Source organism: Fragaria vesca, linkage group LG7 (assembly GCF_000184155.1).
Source record: "Fragaria vesca subsp. vesca linkage group LG7, FraVesHawaii_1.0, whole genome shotgun sequence".
Lineage (NCBI taxonomy): Eukaryota > Viridiplantae > Streptophyta > Magnoliopsida > Rosales > Rosaceae > Fragaria > Fragaria vesca.
In genome coordinates, this window is record NC_020497.1 from 9,940,869 (window position 1) to 9,955,950 (window position 15,082).

Sequence of the window (15,082 nt, forward strand, 5' to 3'; positions counted from 1 at the left end):
ATCACGGATGATTCAGATGAAATATCTACGGGTGTAGAATTCTTTGTCGGCAGCTCCGGTGACACCTAAAAAGAGGATCAATGTAAATTTTATGTAAATTTAGGTGAATTACTAAGCACACAATTATGAGAAGGCAAATAATCCACATAAGAAACAACAACTCACACCTACCCAAATTACATGTAAACCTTCTTTTCTTTACACAGAAACATGACACTGTAAAAGTAGACTTCAACAACTATGTTTGTAGACCAAATGAGTTGTCATGTTAGCACACATTTTCGCTGTTAAAATGACAGTTTCTGGACATAGAATTCAACCTATAATTATTACAGACATGCTAAAAATTGTGGACATATGTTTGTAGACATATGTTTGTGGACCAAGTGAGAGCATTCTAGTTCAAAAAAATATTATTACAACACAACAAATATGAGGATGAAATGCATTCCTTTTTTTCCTTCCTTCAATAAAGAGGAAGGATAATACACATAAGTTGATACAAAGGAAGGAAGAATGCACATAGAGTTCAACCTGTAATTATTACAGACATGCTTACAACATTGAAATGGAGATGTTGTGATAGCATTCAAAATTAAAAAAAAAAAAAAAGCTATTACAACACACAATAAATATAAGGAAATGCATTCCTTTTTGTCCTTCCTTCAACCATTAGGCAACTAGAACATAAAACACACAACAAGAAAAAAAAATGACCGGAATCCATTAATGCTTTCTCTTTCTTTTGTTTACCTCCTTGTTTGGAGCATCTCTGGCAGGTGAAGGTGAAGATGAAGCATTGGGTAGGGGGGTTAGGTGTAGCAGCTTTTGAAGGGTTTTGTTGGTTTGCTACTGTTGCATCCTTGCTCGAGTTCACATTCTTACTTACCATTTTTTCCAGCACGGACAGTATCATCCCCAACTTTTCTAATGTCTGAGCCTTGTACTCCTTGAAGCTTTCCTCCAAAATACCCACCCTATGAGACAATCCCTCATCAATTGCTTCACTTCTTCCACAAACACTATCACCGGGCTTACACACCTCTATTTGGGCAAACATCAAACCGCCTTTGCTTTTGGTGTAAGCCATAACCTTGTCGGCTTGTCTATCCCCCCAAGCTTCAACTGGGTACATTGACCTATCCACATAGTGATTAGGTGCCACCACGCAGTCAAAGTAAAAAAGTTGCAAAAAAAGGACGCAGCCGCTGATGTAGGTCTGCCTCACTTGTGGATTATTGGAGGTCTGCGTATCTTGGGGTATCTTCTGGAACTCACTAATTCCTTTCATCAAATACTTGAAAGCGTGTTCAGACCAGTTGTATGTGCGTATGAGGCTCGTAACCCTCAACGGCAGCAGCCACTTCTGTGGTATCATTAGGGAGGCAGAAGGGGTAAGGATTGTGCACATTGTGTAAAGCACAAATAGTCGCTTGAACTTCTCATCCACCGGTGCTTCTTTATTCTTCAAGTAGTTCTCCACATCCTTCAAAACCATCATTGATTTGCCTTCCTTTGTAGAGAACTCTCGCACTATATTCATGAGGTCAGGGTTATCTTTAATAGGACCAACAAATTCCACCTCTTTCTTGGAATTCTTCAATCCCATCACCTGACTAAAGTCATTGGGAGAGATTTCCAATGTCTTCCCGTGAATCTTTATAGTACATTTAGCGAGGTCTACACACTCCATAAGATAGCACACCGTGCTCTTGCGCAGCCTCTTCCCAGCAATCCCTAGTAAAACACCAAAACCAAGTGCTTTACACGCCGCCTTTTGCTCATCACTAAACCCAGAAACTAAGTTCTTGAAACATTCTGGAGAGCATCGACAGTTTATGCTAAACAGATCCACAGAATCCTCAGTCCCAACATCGTCCTCCAATGGATTTGCCTCCGGCACGTACTTCTGCTTCTCCTCCAATGGAAGATCTTTCCACTGCTGGGATAACTCCAAGCGGACCTGAAACATAATTAATCTATCATGTCAGCATCAAAAGGAAATACATCCCTTAGTATTTCATGTAACCAACAACTTCCAAAGAATACTAACCGTGCTTAACTTCTGTTGCGGATGTGATTGTTTGTGTTAGATGTTACTACATAATACCAAATACATCTAGGTTAATAAAAGGAGTCTTGTATTATTTATGTACAATACAAGAGCTAACAAAGTCACAATTTAAGACCTATATACTGATGAATAAACATCACCAATATATACACATTCTAACAAGAAACGCTAAGGTAGTTCCGGAATATTGGTATAGATAGGTTGCTGCTACTAAAACAAACAAATAGTAATTGAACCAAGGAAATCATGTCCTTTGTAAAACCATCATCAGTCTAACAAAGTCACAAGTTAAAGACATAATTTAGTCAAATCCCACTCTACTTCTGTGCTAATACACTTCACATCAGATTGGTAACATGTTTACTAGTTTGAGGCAGACTGACTCAAGACCCAAGCATCCTAGTTTCACACATTTATCAAACTCATTACACCAAACTACTCTACTTATGTCTTGATACACTTAACATCAGATTATTAACCCACAATTCATTCTCAATCAAAATTCTCAGAAATTCACACCAAATAACTCTCATAAATCAAATTGGTAAACATGTTTACTAGTTTGAGGTAGACTGACTCAAGACCCAAGCATCCTAGTTTCACAAAGAGGTTTACAATTTATCACACTCATTACACCAACCTACTCTACTTATGTCCTGATACACTTAAATACACTTAACATCAGATTAGTAACCCACAACCCGTGCTCAATCAAAATTTTCAGAAATTCACACCAGTTAGAATATACTTACATGAAATTGAACAAGCTCGAACCATGATTGGCCCTCCTCTTCTTCCCAATATGAACAAATTTGCGTGGAGAGATGAAGCTCCCGTCCTTTCTGCTCTGCATAACATCTTCATTAACATGCATCTCGGTTTCAACACGCAGAGTGGTGTGAACTTCAATCTGGTTTTGAGGTACCACTTCCTCAACATGAACCGATTCCTCTGCCCCTTCCCCAATTTCGGGTGTCGACGACCCAGCCACAACTTCTTTTGTAATCTGGCCAATCACTGCATATTCATTCACCGAATCCGCTGCCACAGTTCTATTGGATGCCCCCTTTTTGGAGGGTCTTCCTCGTTTAGGGTTTGCTTCATTGGCCGCCGATTTCGATCCTACAACAAATGCGGTCCGACAGTCGAAGAATGTGTTTTCGTTACTGCTTGGAACACAACCCTGGAACCTACTACTCCTTCTCGTACCTCCCTCGTCTACCCCTAAATTCTGGCTCTGATCAACCCCTTGAGTCGGAGGGTCAGTCTTCTTTTTAGGGGGCATGGTTAGGGATTCAGAAGGGGAATCGAGGGTTTAGAATTGACTGGTTCAGATGTGGATGCAAGACGAGAAAGAGAGAGAGAGAGAGAGATTGGGATTCAGATTCTTGAGATTTTAGGGGTAAGGTTGCTTTTGGGTTGCTCTTTGATAGAAGACAAAATTCAAGAGAGGGAGAGGGTCTGAGTTTGAAACTGGGAGTTGGAAGCTGAGAGAGAGTTATTGAGATCAATTCAGTTGGGTTAGAGTCCCGAAAATTTGAAATTTAAGTTAGCTAACGGGGTTAGCACAAGTTAACTAACGGGGTTAGTGTGGTTAGTTAACGGGGTTAATGGGGTTAGTTAACAGGGTTAGTCAGTCATCTAACAGAGTCATTGCCACCTAGGCGCCAACTAGGCAAGGTATGCATACCTCAAGGCATGCAAGGGGATCCCCTATTACAATACCCATATTTATATGGTTGACAATACTTAGAGAATAAGTAGGCTGAACCTAAAAAGGAAAACTAATTAAATGTAAATCCTAATAATTATAAAATAACTCCCTAAAACTATCTCAATAACGAGGAATTTTTCTATGCAACTGTAGGACCACGTGTCAATAACTAGTGGTGCTACGTGCCTATGAAAATCTGCCATGTGGATTCCAATACTTAACGTTAGCTTGCCGTTATTGAGAAACAAACCCAAATTTTTCATCGATAACAAAAATGAACAAACCCAGGCTTCCTCTATATTTGATTCAAGCTCTCTTACAATCAAGGTTTCTGTAATCATTTTCCTAGAGGTATATAACATGGAAAGGATCTTTCATGCAATTCCGGTTAAGATCGATAGATATCAGATCATTCCTCTTCAGCTCTTCTGTTTTTGTGTGAAATTTCCAAGGGAGAATTCATGGAAGTCTGGATTTTTTTTTCTGGCAATGCATACATGTTCTTCTGATATAACCATTGGATCAGATTAAGCGATATGTAATTCATGAAAAGAGTGATTATGAGGGGCCTGGAGATCTTATTGAAGAAAACATTCAAATCACAATGGAAAAGGGTTTTAACTAGAATCAATCTAATGCTAACAAAGCATCAAGAATGAAGGTCGAATTTGATTTCCCCAGAAGATGGATAGAACCCAGACTCCCAATCATCCCACCCAACTTCTTAATCTCAAACCATAACTTCATGATTATAAAATGGATTTCTTTTTCTTATTTCCCCATACCCAATCAGACAAAGGTTTTTTTCTTTGGCTTGTATATATAGTTAAGATGATGGGAGGCAAAAACTTTTGGCTTTGCTGATGAAATCGGGTTTGTCTTTCATCTTTTCTGTCTAACCTTGATTACCTGATACTCTCTCCGTTAAATTGATGTGTTAAAGATGTCCACATGTCAAATTTTCATAGGCACGTAGCACCACCTGTTATTGACATGTGGTCCTACAGTTGGATGGAAAAATTTCTCCTCAATAACGAAATATCAAAGATTACGAATCTATAATTAAATATTGCCTCATATGCTCATGCATCATACTCCCTTGATTGGAAAGAATTCATCCTCGAATTTGAACCATTGATTGTAGAAAATCCAAACAAAATCTTCCACTGCTTCAAATCTTCTTTTGACAGATTAGCTTGCAATTGAATTCTTCCTTTCCAAATAAATTGATATTTGGAAAAAAAAAAATGTTTTATTATGATCCAATAAATCTTATTTTCAACCTTAATTTAGCAGTCCCAAAATTTTCTCCACCATCCTTGATCTGATTGACAAGATTAATTACGGCTTTGGGAACATGCATGATGAAGGTATTAACTCAAAGAAAATCACCAAAATCATGGTCAATTATGATTGCGTCCTTATTGGCGTCTTCATCTTCTTCTATACCATAATTACCACAACAAGCCTCACAAAAAGAATCATCATAAATCGGTGGTTTACTAAAATCCACAATGTTGTCTCTTTCTTCTTTTTCTTTTTTATCATTAACTGAAAAAGTAAAGATAGATTTTGAACCTTCATAGTGGAAACTAACCGGTTCTTCCTTTTCACCCGACTCACACAACGGAGCACATCGATGAAATGGGCCAACACATATCTCCTTGTCGAAACTGTCACCATCTTGGTTGAAAGTTTTGATGCGAACAATACGTTGATGATAGGTGGTAACGTTTCTCTCCCCGTCGGAACTCTTACGACCCCGTCATCGAGCTTCAATACGATTGTGCCACAAGTTACTGAAGCATCCTTTTGATTTCAGTCATGTCGTTGTTGACGTCACAACCCTCCATTCTGAAACCTTCGCCTCTTTGCCTGACATGAGACATGGAATCCACCAAGCTCTCGCCAGAGCTCTGATGCCAACTGATGTGGATCAGGTATCGAGAACATACTTCTAACAGTCACTCAACAAACACCAGAAATAAAGAGTAGCAAACTCGTAGAGGGCAAATCTATGCCGCAAATAAACTGATTTAATTCATAAAATATAAGCTCCCTAACAACTATTACAATACCCATATTTATATGGTTTACAATACTTGAAGAATAAGTGTGCTGAAGCTAAAAAGGAAAATTAATTAAACATAAATCCTAATAATTGTAAAATAACTCCCTAAAACTGTCTTAATAACGAAATATTAAAGATTACTAATCTATAATTAAATATTACTTCATATGCTCTTGCATCAATAAACCTTATATATATACATTAGAGGTGACTAGTGCTCGATTATAATATAAGATATATACACTAAAAGTGACTATTGCTCGGTCATCATAAACCCTAAACCATACACACACACACACACACACACACACACACACACACACACATGAGAGGTGACTTACTCGATCATCATAAATCGTAAACATGTCAATATTAAGGGTGATTAATGCCCGATCATCATAAATTCTATATACATTAGAGGTGATTGGTAGTGCTCGATTATCATATACCATGTAGACATTAGAGGTGAATATTGATCGATCATCACAAACCCTGAACCATGCATACACTAGAGGTGGATATCGCTCGATCATCATAAACCCTATTGACACTAGAGGTGACTAGTACTCGATTATCATATATCATGTACACACTGAAGCTGATCGATTATTGGTCGATCATCATAAACCATAAATTATATATACACGAAAGGTGATTATTGCTCATTTTTCATAAACCATACATCCTATATACACAAAGGGTGACTATTGATTGATCGTCATTAACCCTAAATTAGATATACACAAGAGGTATGTGCTTCATTAAATGTGCTCGATAATCCTAAATGGTCATCGTGGCCTAAAATGAACCATGTAACGGTATACCATCACGACTCCAAGCATATTAAAGATTCATTAGTGAATACAGGAGCAATCACTATACAACTAGGATGTCACATGTGCTTGAGAATGGGGATATTTCTCGTGACACGCTCGATCTCGGTTGTTCTTTAGAGTGAGGTATACCATCACAACTCCAAACATAATAAAGATTCATTAGTGAATACAGGAGCAATCACTATACAAGTAGGATGTCACATGTGCTTGAGAATGGGGATATTTCTCGTAACACGCTCTATCTTGGTTGTTCTTTAGAGTGAGGATACTTCTTTTACATGCAGAGTTTACCTATATTCTAATAAAAGTCTACTCATTTAATTATTGAAGTCTACTAGTTTCATGAGACACTTGCTTATTTAGAAGTAGACTTTTCTACGTAAAATCTACTCATTTTGTATACTATGTCTACTATTTTCACAATACACTTACTATGTCTTACATGTAGGGTTTACCTATTTTCTAAAAAAAGTCTACTCATTTAATAATCGAAGTTTATTAGTTTCATGAGACACTTGCTTATTTAGAAGTAGACTTTTCTACATAAAGTCTACTCATTTTGTAAACTATGTCTACTATTTTCACAATACACTTGCTTATATAAAAGTAGACATTTTGGGGAATTGTTCTTGAGGATATCACCTAGTGAGACCATGATTTGGAGTGGAATTTGAGCTTTGTAATCGAAGTCTGGGAGTTGTCGACCTAAGAGGAAGAGAGAAATTTTTCCCTTTTTAGAATTTATTTTTATTTTTTTCAGTTATAAAAATTCGTTAAGAGAGTAAAAAATCTGTTAAATTTTAAACTGTTGTTCAGTATGGACCAATAAGGCAATGTTACCTTTCGAGGTATGGATACAGGACTTGAGTCGGGATGCAAAGTTTAATTTGGTCTCTGCAATAGCCTTGAATTTGCATCACTATTATCCACTAATAATTAAGAATCTGGGTTTTACTATTCTTTTCTAGAAAACTCTTTGATTTTTTGGGTGGACAGTGGACTTGGACTACGTAATTTATTTATTTATTTATTTTTTTGATCTGAAAGACTACGCAATTTATTTCTTTGTTGGAACCTTGTGTCGAAGAAGACTACAAAATCCTTTGAAGGGTCAAAATAGTTACCTCAGATTTCAGGTCCCAAATTAAAAAGTTACCATTTAATTACTCTGGCAATTTGGCAGAAACTGGCACTGCCGTAATAATAAAAAATAATAAAAAACTATTTTCTCCATGATTCATGAATTATTAAGGTACAAATCTTTTCTGTCTTACCGGGGAAAGAACAAATTTTGTGTGCTCAAGTGGAAAGTGGGTGGAGAGCGAGTCAAAGTTTTTAGGACATATTTTGTGTTGTTGCAAAAGATACTGGGTTGAAATTCAACGAAACCACCCCGAGGACTAGAGCCAGAAAACCACAAGAGTAAAGTGGCCAAAGCCTTTTGCTTCTTCTGATCCCTTTTTGAATCACTTCAGAAATTCTGAGAAGGTCTGAAACTTTGCTTGCCCCTCTTTGAGTTTTCATTTCCATGTAATGATGAAGTTTCCATCTTGGCCAGTTGGGTTTGCGGATTTTGATTGCTTGATTTCTGTGTGTAGGTTTTCTTCTTTTTTGGGTTTTGTTTCTCTTCATTTTGTGGTTGTGTGGACATCTGGGACTTGCAGACAGAGAAGGGTCAACCTTTCATCATATTGAGAACTGGGAAGAAGAGCCCACCATGGCTGATAGCCCCAGGACTGATATTTCTACAGATGTGGATACTGATGACAAGAATCAAATGGTATTCCTTCTTTCACTTCTCCTCTCACTCTTGTGTGCTAATTTGGTTTTGGTTTCGAATTTGGGTACTATGGGGATTAATTGGTTTTGTGCAAGTTCAATTCGTGTGGTTTGAACATCGATCATTCTTCATTTCTGGGCGTTGAAACTTCTGGTACATGTTACAGTACAGAATTTCACACTTCTGACATTTTGAGCACTCTGTATCTGCAGTATGATAGAGGGGATCAATATGCCATCACTGCTGCGGTTTCAGATTCCAGTGATAAATCTAAAGACCCAAAGGATCAGAAGGTGATGGTCAGCAAGTCTGGTACATTGTTGTGATATGTGAATCAAATGTAGCAGGGTTTGAAATGCTCATTTATTCAATTATATTTTGCAGACTCTTCGAAGGCTCGCTCAAAATCGTGAGGCCGCAAGAAAAAGTCGGTTGAGGAAGAAAGTAGGCCTTTTCCTTACTTTGTTTACTTCATTGTTTGTATTCAGTTTTTTTTCAGCTATATTGCTGCGAAATTTTGCCTTCTTAGTATCTATTTAGTCATTGCTTTTTGCTAGGAAATTAATTGTGTATGGCTCAAAATCATGGGGGTGTTCTTATATGGCAATGACATATTTTAGATAGAAATACACCGCCCCACTGGTTTCAAATAATGACCTTATCTAGTCCATTAGTTTTGTTATTGAAATTTGACAGTCAGTTAGTGAATGCATATTCTTACTTATTTATAATTCCATATAAAGGTATACTTTATTAGCGTATAATAGCATATGTCAGCTATGATTGCACAAGAGTCTGCATGCTCACGAGTGTTGTTGTCAATTAGTAGCTGAAGGTGAAAGAAACTTGTGATGAGTTGGAAGTCCATGTGGTTTTCTGTATCTAATTGTCTGCATTTCTTATTTCCTTGGTACACTCTTGTAAATATATAACAAAAGTGTGGACCTTCAATAATGTTTATGTGATCTTTTTTCGGTTATACTCACACTGAAAATTTTTCCTCTTTGTATTTATTTGTTGCTTTTGTTATTTCTAGGAAAGAAAGTATATTTAGCTAAAAAAACACGGGCCTTTTCTTATATAGAAATGGAATATCAAAGATATACTACGCAGTGCTGTAATGACACTTGTTAGCTATTGCTTTTGCTATTCCTAGAAAATTGGTACGCCTCAACAATATAGGTTCATCTTACTTGATATGGAATATTTAGAATAGAATTCACCTGGCCAGTGATTTTCTTTAGTGAATGCATGTTCTAGTTGTTTAAATTCCCATGACAAAAACATTTCCTTGGCATAATTTCTTTAGACCTAGGTAAAGATTCAATCTTGTTTATTACGAGCACTTTTGAAATTGTTGATTTGAATTTTCTCATACATTATTCATTTGTCATGTATTACTTTCTTGGTTTTAATCTGGAAGTCTCATAGTGTCACATAAGTCTTTTAAATTTTTCTTCATTTTATCTTTTCAATTATCGAAATAAGTAATCTTAGAATATAGGATTATAAGAGCAGCGCAGATTACAATTCTGGAAAGTCGGTTCTGTTGCTTTTGGCTATTATTTGTCACTGTGGGTCCTAGCATACTTGGCCATCTGCTAATCACTATTAGATTGGGCATGAGGGTGAAGGTGGGCATCTATTCTCGCTAGGATCAGCGTAGTGTCTCTTAATGGGGAATATTCGGTTTTATGAGAATATCTCTCTTTTATCCTGGAGAGTTAAGCAGCTATTTTGATTACTTTTCCTTTTCTTGTAGAGTACATACATGGTTCTACTTTGCTTTTGAAAAAGGGGTAGTGATCTTGGCAATCCACTTTTCAACATATTTAACCACTTGAACCCAATTTGAAGTAGATCAATGTGAAGTGCAAGTGTAAAATTGGAGTGCCAAATCGCCCAACTTGAAAAAATAGATTTTGAGAAATATGCCTAGGGCTAGATAATGCATTATTGAAAACTTATTTATACTTTATGCCAGAACTCTTACCTAAACCATTGAACTCTTTCATTTTGGAAGGTTGAAGGACTAATGAAAGAAATGAATGATAAAGGGAAAATGAATTATATTTGATATATCCTACAGTTGACATAGTTGATCAGGCTTGATCACCCTTCCAATTCGTGTATGATATGCTTCCCAACTCTCTTTTACCCTGATATTTCCTTTGTAAAAGGGGGACTTTAATTTGACAGTCAACTACACTGATATTGGACGCTTTGTTTACAACTAGATCCTAGCTCGTGACTGGTAGGTATAATCCTACCATCAGTAAGGGTTTCCACTATATGTCTGCCTCCTTTGGTCCATTCCTCCTTAAGTGGAGGCTTTTGGTATCCCAGTAAGCATAAGAAAATGGACTAATGCATGTACAGTTAGAGTATGCCCCACCGGAAATTGCAGGCCACCCTTGCTTGACCGTGGCCTTCTTGGCCGCCCCAATGTATGTGGAATGCATTCATACACTGGCTTTTAAACTTAGTATTCTACTATTTAGTGTGGATGTGTTCAGAACCAGCTTGTATATTCAACAGGTGGTTATGTGCTAGTGTATAAGCTGCTTAAAGGGTTGCTTATTTGGATCCTTTGTCAGGTTTGGAATTTGAGTTAGTATATGAAAAATGACTGATGCATGCATGGGAGAGTTATTTCTAATATATATAGAAGCATGCATACACCTTTAGAATTCTTGTCCTGGTGTTTAAGATGGGGTGTTCATATGGCTTAAATGAGAGACTAAAAGAGGAGGAATCTCTCGTAAGATGCGTGTTACTCTTTATCAAAAATCAAACAGGAAAATTGTAGTTCTTCACATTTATATATGATTATTGGAAGTTGTTATTGAGTTGCATCTGTACTTGTCTACTGTAGGCATATGTTCAGCAGCTGGAGACTAGTCGTTTGAAGCTGAGTCAACTAGAACAAGAGCTTCAGCGAGCCAGACAGCAGGTAAAGTTCATCTGTTCCCTCCCTAGAGTAACACCTAATGTATTTTCCAAATTATTTTGTGCCTCTAGTTTTCCTGGTAAATGGTTTCTTGTATCTCCTAAGATTTTATTTTCATCTGTTCAGGGAATCTTCATATCAAGCTCAGGGGGAGACGCTGCTCATTCGACAAGTGGAAATGGTATTCTTTCTTTCCTTTAAGTTTGACTTGTGAAATTTTTCCTGGAAAATAAGGTAGAGTAGCTTCTGTGGGATATGCGTTTGGTTATTGTGACCTGAAATTATTGGTGAAGTAATAGGTTTACTTATTTTTTATTTCAGTCAAATTAAAAATTGTTAGGTCATGCAGTCGTAGAGCATGATTTCAAATCAATGGTCATTCTTTGATTCCTAGAGAATGAAAACTCTCTGTCTCTCTCTCTCTCTCGGACATATACACAGAGACGTTAGGGATTATAAACACAATTTGGAGACATTAATACCACTTGGTAGCTTCTTCTGTGTCATACAGCTAGTCTTCATGCATTTGCCATACAGAGGTAGAATTATGTAGCACTTGTTGAAAAATTTGGTCCATGTTAGTTGCTATATTTAGCTCTGTGGGATGTACTAGCAATCACATTACACACTAATTTAATGAATGCCATGAATTACTCAATAATTTGATGCAATCTAACCATCTATATTGCATGAAGAGATTCAAATAACAGTCTGATTTTGTGGTGTTACTATTCTCAAACACTTCCAGCATAATTAGCACATATTATTTCCGGTTGTTTATTAATGACATTGGAAAGCCTTGATTTTTTTCATTTTATTTTTTAATCTACTCTTCTAATGGAACAACATGGACTACAAATATTTAGATGAATAAAAATAGACCCAATTCTTAATCGGTGATTCTGTGTCTCCACTGGTTAGTTTGTCATCATCTTTCATAAACTATAATATTCACTCGTTCAGTGGATCTGATTTTCATGCTTGTGGGATGGTAGTAATCGGAAGCTTGAATATCAGTATAGAGCAGGTTTTTTGGTGATTGTTCTTTATCCAAACTAAGAAAAATAATTGTAAATTTCCCAATTTTAGATGCCTTTAAAAGAGGATAGGTAACCTGGTCATTGATTCTCGAAGGATTCAAATTGACTGTTATTTCCATGAAATAATTTTTTTTCTGTTTAACTGAAATCAGAATAGAGATTCCTCAAGCAGACCAGATTGTATGTTTGCGTGCACAGGCTGAAGACAAAAAAGCTTAGACTTAGCTTGCTTTTGAGTTTGGTCTTCTTCTCTTACTTTACTTTCAGTGGATGAGGTAGGTTATCTTGTTCACTGTATCTATGTGCAGGGGCTATGGCATTCGATGTAGAGTATGGGCGGTGGCTGGAAGATCAAAATCGGCAAATTAATGAACTGAGATCCGCTGTAAATTCTCATGCAAGTGATGCAGAGCTTCGTATTATTGTAGATGGAATCTTGGCACATTATGATGAGATTTTTAGGCTGAAGGGCACAGCAGCTAAAGCTGATGTATTCCATCTGTTGTCTGGTATGTGGAAAACACCTGCGGAAAGGTGTTTCTTGTGGCTTGGTGGTTTTCGTTCGTCTGAGCTCCTGAAGGTGAGTTGACTTGATGGCATGACATAGGCATGGTCTTGAATGCAGTCAAGTTGAATGTTTTTTGTAACCATCCTACAATTATTTACCTTACCCATTGAATGCATGCTGATCTTTTAATGTGGCACAGAAAAGCCAGAAGTGGTAAATAGAAAATCTTGGTTATAAATTTCAATTGAATTGATAAAGTTCTACACGGTTTGACCATCTTCGTTGTAGATGATTTAAGTCCTAGAGTGCTGATTTAGCATCTGCCTATTTTTGGGTCTTCAAGTTTTCTTCTTTAATACCAGTCCATGTCCTGTATGTTGGAACAATTCCATCTTCTAATGGAAGGGATAATGATGCATCAGGCATTGTTTCCTCTAAAGAATTGTTCCTTGTTGTCCCCCTGTTATAATCATACCCTTTCTTAACATTCCATCGACTCCCTCCCCCACAGGACATGGACTGGTATCAAAGTTTACGTGTTCATGCACTTTTTAAAAAAAATAAAAAATAAAAAATAAAATAAAATATCTGTGTGGTTGCAGTTTGTCACCAGAAGTTACAAACTAGTTTTGTTATAGCTATGTTTTTATCATGATTTTTGTATATAGTGTCTTTTAGTGGCCTTATTCCCCTTTATGAAATTCCATTGAATGTCTATCTGTGCAGCTTCTTGTTAATCAGTTGGAGCCTCTGACAGAGCAGCAGTTAGTGGGGATTACTAACTTGCAACAATCGTCCCAACAGGCAGAAGATGCATTATCTCAAGGGATGGAGGCATTGCAACAATCTCTCGCAGAGACTTTGTCCAGTGGATCTCTTGGCTCCTCAGGTTCGTCTGGTAATGTTGCAAACTACATGGGTCAAATGGCCATGGCAATGGGAAAGCTAGGTACTCTGGAAGGGTTTATCCGCCAGGTAATACCTTATAGTTCATTGCTTCATTTATTTACTTTTGCCTTGATCACTAGAGCAACATTAAATACACAAACATTACTCGTGGTTGTGAAACTGTTAATTATGATAATTACATAAAAGTATAAGGCCAACAATAATGGTCCCACCAGTTGCTTTGTTTGTTTTCTCAAAATGAGGGGTAGAACATTTGATTCCTGAATCTCCCAACAGCGCTTTGGCTGTTTGGTTTTACTTTGGATTTAAGGACTGAAACTTTTTGACATTCTGAGTCTAGTTTTGGTGACAAGATCATTTCCATGCCTGGCTTTTCTTCTTTTCTTTTTCCCTTACCAAGTTAATATTGTGTAAATAGTATTAGATTTAGCCATTTAGGACAGTTTACTGTTCAATTAGGCATCAACCTGCCACAGCCCCGTTTCTCAGCTTTCATGTATGATTGAATGGCTGAGATGGCAGGGATGAATTTTTATTTTACGTCCCAATCATGGTAAAGATTTCAAATGCATCGTGATCCTGGACAAGGCCCAGCTACACAGTAAAAGAAACCCTGAAATGATTTTTCATTGTTTGTTTATCCTTTATATGTGCCTGTTTTTATGAGTTTGAACTTTCTAATTCTTTTATGGGCTCATAATATTAGGCTGACAATTTGCGGCAACAAACACTGCAACAAATGCATCGTATCTTGACAACTCGCCAGTCGGCCCGTGCACTTTTGGCTATAAATGATTATTTCTCCCGACTACGAGCTCTCAGTTCACTGTGGCTTGCCCGTCCAAGAGAATAAAACGTTTTTGCAGTTGCTCCTGAGCTGATTGTCTTGTTGTACGTAGCCTGCAAAATATCTGAATAGAAATTGACATCCTCTAGTACAGCACTGGTATCATTACCTGGTCATCTTTACAGATCTTTTAGATTTTCTTTCATGTTGTAGCTGCAGAAATTATATATCTTTAGAGCTAATCTTGTAAGTTTCCTGATTCTAGTCATTATATATTGTCTCGTAATGCTATTGGTGACGGTTCATATGTATTTCTTTATTGTTAATAATAGTGTTATTGTTGATGTGAGTGTAACTGATTTGGAAATGAGTTTTGAATATGGCGTTGACTGGTCTGTTTATCAAAGTTTGAC

The 15,082-nt window shown here is 37.0% G+C and overlaps 1 protein-coding gene across 1 annotated transcript; it reads left to right on the forward strand.

Moving 5' to 3' along the window:
- The first annotated feature begins 8,027 nt into the window (after positions 1-8,027).
- On the forward strand, positions 8,028-15,082 carry LOC101298745 (transcription factor HBP-1b(c1)-like). Its single transcript, XM_004307039.1, has 9 exons — positions 8,028-8,183; positions 8,294-8,475; positions 8,688-8,768; positions 8,860-8,919; positions 11,351-11,428; positions 11,552-11,606; positions 12,774-13,045; positions 13,700-13,948; positions 14,589-15,082. The coding sequence occupies exons 2-9, from the start codon at positions 8,413-8,415 to the stop codon at positions 14,733-14,735; spliced, it is 1,005 nt and encodes a 334-aa protein (XP_004307087.1). The 5' UTR covers positions 8,028-8,183; positions 8,294-8,412; the 3' UTR covers positions 14,736-15,082.

Bases quoted from the DNA above. Each gene is read 5' to 3' on its own strand.
- LOC101298745 (XM_004307039.1), top strand. From the start codon at position 8,413: ATGGCTGATAGCCCCAGGACTGATATTTCTACAGATGTGGATACTGAT. The intron at 11,607-12,773 runs GTATTCTTTCTT...ATCTATGTGCAG, and splicing joins TCATTCGACAAGTGGAAATG to GGGCTATGGCATTCGATGTA. The intron at 13,046-13,699 runs GTGAGTTGACTT...CTATCTGTGCAG, and splicing joins GTTCGTCTGAGCTCCTGAAG to CTTCTTGTTAATCAGTTGGA.